The sequence below is a fragment of the Chenopodium album genome, chromosome 3, assembly GCF_948465745.1.
Source record: "Chenopodium album chromosome 3, dcCheAlbu1.1, whole genome shotgun sequence".
In the NCBI taxonomy this organism is placed as follows: Eukaryota; Viridiplantae; Streptophyta; class Magnoliopsida; order Caryophyllales; family Amaranthaceae; genus Chenopodium; species Chenopodium album.
This window is the reverse complement of record NC_137836.1, coordinates 56566788-56575254: the sequence shown is the minus strand read 5'-3', so window position 1 is coordinate 56575254 and position 8467 is coordinate 56566788. Positions and strand designations below refer to the sequence as shown.

The window sequence follows — 8467 nt, the reverse complement described above, 5'->3', positions numbered from 1 at the left end:
ACTATCAAATTTCAAACCAAAACCATTTAACTGTCCGAATCCAAACAACTCGATAAACAATTTATTTTTTGAAACCGAAAACCGACCCGAACCGTAATTTAGTAAACTTGAAATGGAACCGATATGAATAACGTTAAAGTGGTTAAACCATCGAAGAACCGAACCAGTTATAAACTGAACCGAAAAGGAACCGAACCAGTTAAAAACTGAACCGAAAAAGAACCGAACCAGTTATAAACTGAACCAAAAAAGAACCGAACTGTTTCTAACCCGAAACCGTTTCCAACCCGAAACTGTTTGAACCGGGATAAAAACCGTTTACACCGCACCGTTAACAAACCGCAACCCGTCTGCACCGAACCGTTTACTACCCGGACTGTTTACAACCCGAACCGAATTAAAACCGCTTAAGAATAAACCTAAACCGAATCGAACCGATAACTATTTAAACCGAACCAAAACCGACCTGTTAAACCGATTCTAAATCGACCCGATTAAATACCGAACCGATTTCAAATCGAACCGAAACCGAACTGTCAAACCGTTTTGACAGTGCTAGCAATTAGCTTGCCGTTGGAGTTGCTTTTGGAGTTGCTCCTCCTAAACTCACCACGTTTTGCAAATATAAAGCTGTATTTTATGACACCAGAAGTTAAAGCTGTGACGTGATACTCAGAAAACTCTTTCTGCTATTTTCATTTTTTCTTTCGCCTTCACTTTTACATTGCTCCTCTCTCTCCTCCATTGAAGCATATTCCGAGTTTTCCATTGAAGCATTTTCCTAGTTCTGTCTTCCATGAAACGGCTTCTGAGCTTTCTCCCCTCCGATGCAGCAGCTTCTAAGTTAAGATTATTTTTTAATTTATTTTATCATCGAATATTAATTTCTCAGTCTAGGGTATTGCGTTACAATTGTGTTAATTAAATTATTCAAATTAGGATTTTTCTAATGTGGATTATTGAACTATTGGTTATAATTACTGAATTTATGAATGATTATAATGAGTAATTTTTGTTCTAGATTTTTGCTGTGTGAATTGACTTTAATATTCTTAAGCGAAAATAATTTATGTGATTTATGGAGCTTAATTTGTTGATTGAGGAGAATGTGGATTACTGAACTATTGGTTATAATTGCTGAAGTTTTGAAGTATCATAAGTTTATAACGAGCGGTTCTGTTGCTAAATTTGATAAATAGGTTGTAAAGTTTATTTATTTATTTATTTTTTGTGATTTTTCAAGCCGAATTTAATAATTGAGACAAATGTGTGTAGGTTTTTGTTAGGAGGGAACTATAAAAATGGACCTATTCTCCCTGGGCCGAGGGCGGCTGCCCCTCTTGCCCTGGCTCAGGGACGGGCCTGGTATAGCGTTGATGATGACAACTCTAAGAGAACTGATGAAGTGTTGGAAGATAGAGATCCAAGCTATGAAGCAATGCTCAATAAAATGGTTGGAAAAATCAGTTCTAAGCCTGGTGGCAAGCTTGAAATGGGCGAGGTTGGGCTTTGATAAATTTTTCTTTTATCTTTCTACATGTTTAGTTGCTTATATCCTGGACTTGTGATCTTTGTGTTCTATAGTTATTATTTACAAAGGTAAAGATTAAAGGAATTATCTGTGAACTATCCTTGTTGAACGATTAAAGTATTGGTTTGAAATGTAGTGTAGAATGTATGTGGGGCTTTTCCTAAGAACATAGTTCAATTTTCCTCCTTCTGCGACCGATGCTATGTCCAAAGACTGAATTTGGGAAGCCATTGGGGTGCTTTTAGACTATGTTACTTGGACTCAGGTACTCATTGACACGGGTATTTCCAAGTGTCTGACTTTGCTGTTTTTGAAAAAATATTCCGTGAGTTGAGACTTTGTTAGAGAGTTGTTTTCTAAAGCAGAATGTATACGGGGCTATCCTAAGATCACAGTTCAATTTGCCTCCTCCAGGATTAATATTGTGTCTAAAGACTGAATTTGTGAAGCCATTGAACTTGAGTTGAAATGAAATTTCAAGTAACATAGCTTTTAGATTAATGCGATAAAGCTAAATCGCACCTTTGCAAGTTTGTGGATGATAGAATGACATTATTTCTTTTTTTTTTATTAGTTTAGTTGATGGAAGCTAATATCAATATTTGTAATGGATTTATGTATAAACTGCTAGAATTGGTGAGTACTAAATTTATGGTGATGCAACTTTGCGCTTAAGTGATTTGTTATTTTACATAACTTCAATATCCCCTCATCAACTTCTTTTGATTAGTGATGAAGGGCTATGAAAATTTATGGAAACACAAACTTTGGGGTAGAGTTGCATTACCCTAGATATATTAATATATTATTCACGTTTACATACTGAATTAATTAATTATTTATATATTACCCTAGATATATTAATATTACCCTAGATATATTAATATATTATTCACGTTTACAAAAGCTAGTCAAAGCAAATTGTTAAACATCAAATATGTCAATTAAAAAAGAACGGAGGAAGTATTCCTTTAAATAGTCATATCATGGTAAGTGTGGTCATATTATGTCAGAAGTAGTAAGTACTATTCTTAAACTAAATCATGTACAATCAAGGTTAAAATCCAATAGTGTGAATGTATGAATATTCTTTGTAAAATGTTAGATCCATCCCATTACTTGTTTTGCAAAACAGCCTGAGCTGTGTGATTGCATCCCCTTATTTATAGTCTGTGCATCATTGCTTCGATCATGCATGCTATTGTACTAAAGCCTAACAAATTGTTAAAATGAGGTAATGTTTCTCAGTCTTTCTATGGAAACCCTCCTTTTAAGAAGAGGACTGTATCAGGATGAATGAAAGCATGAAGTCTAAAGGATAAGGAGAAGGAATGAATATTGTTGCATATATTTGCATCTACATTCCATATACAATAGATATTTTAAGCCAGGGGAGTGTTTTGAGGAAGTTATAGTTAAAAAATTGAAACATTGAGGATGTTTTCCTAGGGGTTTTGTGAAGGGGCCAATAAGAGGTATCAACACTAACATGATACAACCATGTCACGTATTCATCAAAACTGCACGACTAATAAGCCACTTACATGTTGATGAACTTTTAGCCAAGGGGCTAATTAAAGGACGTCCAACTTCATTTTTCCCTTTATAGTCTTACTATAACTGATTACTAGACCAACAAATAGCATTAGTTATATTTGAGATTTGCTGACTAGCTAATGAGTTATTTTATGTAGAATTACTTTTCAAGATTGCCAGGATTGGCTACTTTTGTAGTAAAATCAGAAAAATAGATATATGGAGAATGCCTTTTGAAACATAAGATAGTGCATAATACTTATTGATTATGCCTTTAGGGGCTTTTGTTTGGACAAATTGGATTGGGGTGGAAATGTGGAATGGACTTTTGGAGTTAAAATCCATTCCATTCTTTGGTACTGCACTTTTGTCATGGAACCTCATACTAGGGAGATTCCAACTCCACCTTATCGCCCTAGAATTCCATACCCACGTCAGTACATAAGATTCACATTCCTTTTTAATATAGATACAAACCCTAATAACCCCCACAAAAGTGGAGACAAAAGTTGCAAAGGAACGACTACCACCTATATACGGTGGGTTGGCAACCCATCACAGGTTAAAGAAGTTTCCGTCTTCTCCAGTTTAGTAGTCAATCTGCTAGAGCATAATTGCCTTGTAAAAGTTTGGACTTCACGAGGATTTGTTTGTAAATGAGGTTCTTTCATTAACTGAATATTTTGTAGGTTACATAGTTTTAGTTGAATAACTATGGTGTGAAGACATTGTAATTGTAATTTTGCTTTTGTTTAATGTTCTGGAATTGTTTTTGGTTTAGGTTTGGTATTGTTTTGTTTAGTTTCTTTGGCTTTTTTTTTTCCTTATTTTGTTTCGCTTTTGAGCCTTCATTTTGTTGACTAAAAACTAGTATTCATTCCGTGCGATGCACGGATTATTTTTATCTATAATTTTTTTTAATGGAAGGATTGATCAAGTTATGTATGCCTTAAGAAGTGAAAATAGAGGGGGGGGGGGGGGTAATTTAATAACAAACATATGTATGAAAAATTATCCTAGCAAAAAATTGGATTGAAACTCTTGAACAACATTGAAAGCTGAAAGCTAGCCATGCTACTGCCCTTCGTAGTTTTCAAAATATCAGTCAATTCAACATTTGATATGCCAATTTCATGAAGCAAAATAGGAAATCAACATTTTGGAAGATATTGGATTTAAATTTAATTAGCAACTAACTATTTGACTAAGATGCAAAATGAGGAAAAACCGAAAAAAAAAGATCTACTTTGTTTAATGAAATTTAATGGTAGAATGCCCCAAAAAAGTGCATTACAAATTGATTTACAGTAAATATACTTAGATTGAGAAGGAACCGAAAGATGCAAACTAAAAACTTTTAAAAAAAAAAAATAATTATAAAAAAGAAGAATGATCACTCATACAATATTAATATTGAATTTGACACATGATTATAATTTTGATAAATTATTCCCCAAAAAAAAAAAAAAAAAAAAAAAAAAAAAAAAAAAAAAAAAAAAAAAAACATACCTTGATGGTTGTGAATATATTTCAACAAATAATATATGGTTGTGAATATATTTCAACAAATAATATCAATATATTTCACAAGTTGACATAAACCTAGAATGAATAAACAAAAGTAAGTTAAAAAATATGTAAAAAAATCATGAATTGCACTGTACCTTTTTTGCTAACTTTGTTTGTAAAAAAGAAAGTATCTATTATTAGAGTAGTAATAATTAGTGCTTTAGTTATTAAAAATTGGGGATGAATAAAAATGATTTGGGGTAGAAAGAAGGGAAGAGTGATTACATTCATAATTGAAATTTAATTAGGGAGGAAAGTAAAATGCATTTTGATTTGAATAGTTAATGAAAATGGGAGTTTGATTAAAAAATATAAAATTATAAACTAATGTAACCCTTCATGAAAAGAAATTAAATAAAAAACAAATGCAACTCTTCAAGCAATCAAGTATAAATTCACCGAAAACTAATAAGTATATGAAGTGTTGTTTGGGGAATAAATTGAACATTTAAGGTTTTTTTCTTTTTTTTTTATTATAAAAAAAAAACAAATTATTTATTATTTTACAAAAAAAAAAAAAAAAAAAAACATGGAAAATGAAAAAGGACACGTGGACACTTTAAATTTCCTTTAATTTTTCCTGTTTTAAAATAACAGTATAGATATGTGAAGTATTTAATAAAAAATGAATAAAATTGGGCTTACATATTTTCTAAAAAAAAGGGATAAGAAAAATCCAACCTTTGTACTTTTTTCTCCTAAAAATCCAATTTTCATTTTATTCCTCAAAAATCCAACCTTACCCCATCTTCTCCAACATATACATTTGACTTTTAACCTGTTAAATAGGTTTAATTTTTTTTTTTTCCCCTCTTAATTTCCTTTCTCACTCCTCTCCTAAAAAATGGAAACAACCTAACAATCCACCAATGACACCACCACACCGGTTAACCACCATACCACCAGAACTTCTTCCTCCTCCCCCCATTAATCCACAACCCCAGGAAGGAGGAGGAGGAAAATCATCAGTAATGGCGGGCGCTTCTAGAAGATCAAGAGACCTTCAATCACAAATAGGGAACAAAACTTGTGTTGATTGTTCCCATAAAAACCCATAATTGGCATTTGTTTCTTACGGGATTTTCATGTGTTTGGAGTGTTCACGGGAGCTATAGCATCAAGGTATTGGTGTTAGATCTCTTAATCTTCTAGAAGTACCTGCCATTAATGATGATCTTCCTCCTCTTTCTTCCCGGGGTTGTGGATTAATGGGGGGAGGAGGAAGAAGAAAGGAGGTGTTTGGGAAATTTGGGTGAAACAAAGCAGGAGAAAGAGAAGAGGAGAGAGACTGGTGTTGGTGATGTACTGGCGGTGTTCTGTCAGATTTGTCACCATGGATTTTCATGTTCTTACGACACCACCACCCTAAACAACTCGCACCAACACCACCACCACCACCACCACCACCCGTAACCACCGAAAACCAACCTCAACCAACTTGGAGGTTTTCTGGTAAGACTTTCAATGGAGATGGTCGTTGCCGGCGATTGGGAGACGATTGGGCGTAGACAGGGAAGCTGTGTCGTGCGTCGACAATGAAGGGGAAGGGGAAAAAAGGCGGCTGACGGGTGGAGATGGTGGTGTTTGTCTAGTTTTCTGAATTTTTTTTTGGTTTTTGTTTTTTTAAAATTTTCTCTTTTAATTAAATCTGTTTTTAATAATTAAAAAATTAATTGCCCTATTAATAGCTAACACATGGCATATGACTTAAAAAAAAAAAAAAAACCGGTCATCAAGAAGGTGGGGTATAAAGGTTGGATTTTTGAGGAATAAAATGAAGGTTGGATTTTTAAGGAGAAAAAAGTGCAAAGGTTGAATTTTTTTCTTTTCTATTTTTCCAAAAAAAAAAAAAAAAAAAAAGAAGGGATGGCATTAAATTTCACATTGTTATGGGGTTTCAAATCCATACCCTATTGGTATGAATTTCCATTATTTTAGCCTATTAAACAATTTAATGTTTTCCCTACGCTTGAAAGTTGTCACATTGGTTATACTAGCTTCATAATAGAAGAAAAGAGTAATGTAATCTATACTTCCACCTATTAAAAAGAAATCTAATTTCTCCTTTCACACTTATAAAGTTTTAATACCCAATTATCCTTGCTACATTTTGTAACTTTTTCTTAAGTTTTGTTTGTAATTCACGTGGTTTTTTTGGTCCAATCACACTCTTTCCTGCTTTCTTAATACTTGTGAATCCTTGAGGAAGTAAGAAATTGCACTATAACAATCAATGCTTTTATGGTATGCCGCAAATGACATGCTCTCCACATTTCCCGACTTAGCTAGTGATCATGGCTCTTCAGTGTACCAAATTAGTTCCAATACCACAAGGCTAACTAATCAAGGATTTACCTTTGACATGGTAGAATTTTCGTAATACATTAATTACATCTGGTTTATTGTGACTCTAGCCTGTAGAGTATATCAGGTATATGACTGAAGCAAAAGTAGGCTAACTGTGCCAGCAACAAGCTAGAGTAGATTGCAATGTGTGAACTTTCTGCATACCTTTCTCATTTTAGTGTAGATGTTTTGGGCACATGACTAGGTTGACTTGCCAAAGGAAAAATGGAAATGGCATTGAAATTTTATGTACCTTGTCAGATTTTTTTTTTTTTTTTTTCGTGAATTGCAAAACTAGTTCTGGACTTTGGGTGATTGATGATATAAATTATATTTATTAATTACCGAGTATTGTAGAACACCCAAGGAAACAGAAAAAAAATCTTTATTTACTTTTGAGAATGCTTTTGTTGCCTGTTTTCCTTCTTTGTGCTTGTTGGGGAGGAGGGTTTGCTAGTGTTATCCTTTTTAAGTGATTGGGATGATCCTGATGACTTAAAAGCTCTCAGTTTATCTTGATCAACCCACTTGGTGTTGCTTCCTGAAAGAACTGTTTTTAGTTGATGTTACTTTACATAAAGCATGTCTGCTCATATGGTGCAGGCTCATGTGGTACAGAAGCCTAAAAGACCCTTGCCAAAAGTAAGAAATACGACTCCTGAGACTGGACGTTATGAGGAAAGGCCTGTTGCTGCAGGGACATTAAATGTAGCTCAATTTCGCCACATAATGCGTCTTCATCAAGGCACGGCTGATGAGCATGATGGGCCTCTAGGTCTAAAAGAGGTTGCTGAGAGATTTCAGGTGGATGCTGTACAACTTGAAAAGATATTCCAGTATGTATCCTTGCCACCTGAGGATAATACTAACAGGAAAAAACACGAGCTTGGAGACTGATTTCCCTTTCCTAGTGGTAATAGTAGTTCAGAATGACTGATTGCTTTTTGATACAATCAGTTCAAAAGTGTATTTGCGAAATATATATTTATATGAATGATGAATCAGAATAGTGATGAAAAGTTAAGTTAATAGCACTACAAGGTACTGAACTTCGGTGATAGTAGCAATAAGGTACTGAAGTTTTATTCCTTGCAAATAAGGTATATAGCTGGTGACCGAAGGTAACATTTTCGGCCATTACACGTAACCGGTTATACGTAATTTTCTTACAAAAAATTAATTTATTATTTTATTTTATTTTCTCTTTTCTCCTTCCCTTAAACTTTCACTTTCTTGGATAATTGTAATTCTTTGTTCTCTCTCTTCAAACCTAGCCTCCATAGTAAGACTTAGGGGTTACCATTGATTGTTAGCTCCAAATTTTTCTTCAATTTAATGTTTTTAGTCAATAAAGATCACCAACACTATCGTGATTATAGTCCAGTCACTTCTTGTAGGGTTTAGTCGGTTCCATAATGGTGGGATTTTTAGTATTGTTTGTTTGTTTGTTTTTCGTGTGTCCAGGGTTACAAATTTGGAAGATAT

The 8467-nt window shown here is 33.7% G+C and overlaps 1 protein-coding gene across 1 annotated transcript; it reads left to right on the top strand.

The window, feature by feature from the left end:
• Positions 1-600: 600 nt before the first annotated feature.
• Positions 601-8185, top strand: LOC145614118 (uncharacterized). Its single transcript, XM_081669122.1, has 3 exons — positions 601-843; positions 1276-1501; positions 7586-8185. The coding sequence occupies exons 1-3, from the start codon at positions 797-799 to the stop codon at positions 7877-7879; spliced, it is 567 nt and encodes a 188-aa protein (XP_081525248.1). The 5' UTR covers positions 601-796; the 3' UTR covers positions 7880-8185.
• The last annotated feature ends 282 nt before the right edge of the window (positions 8186-8467 follow it).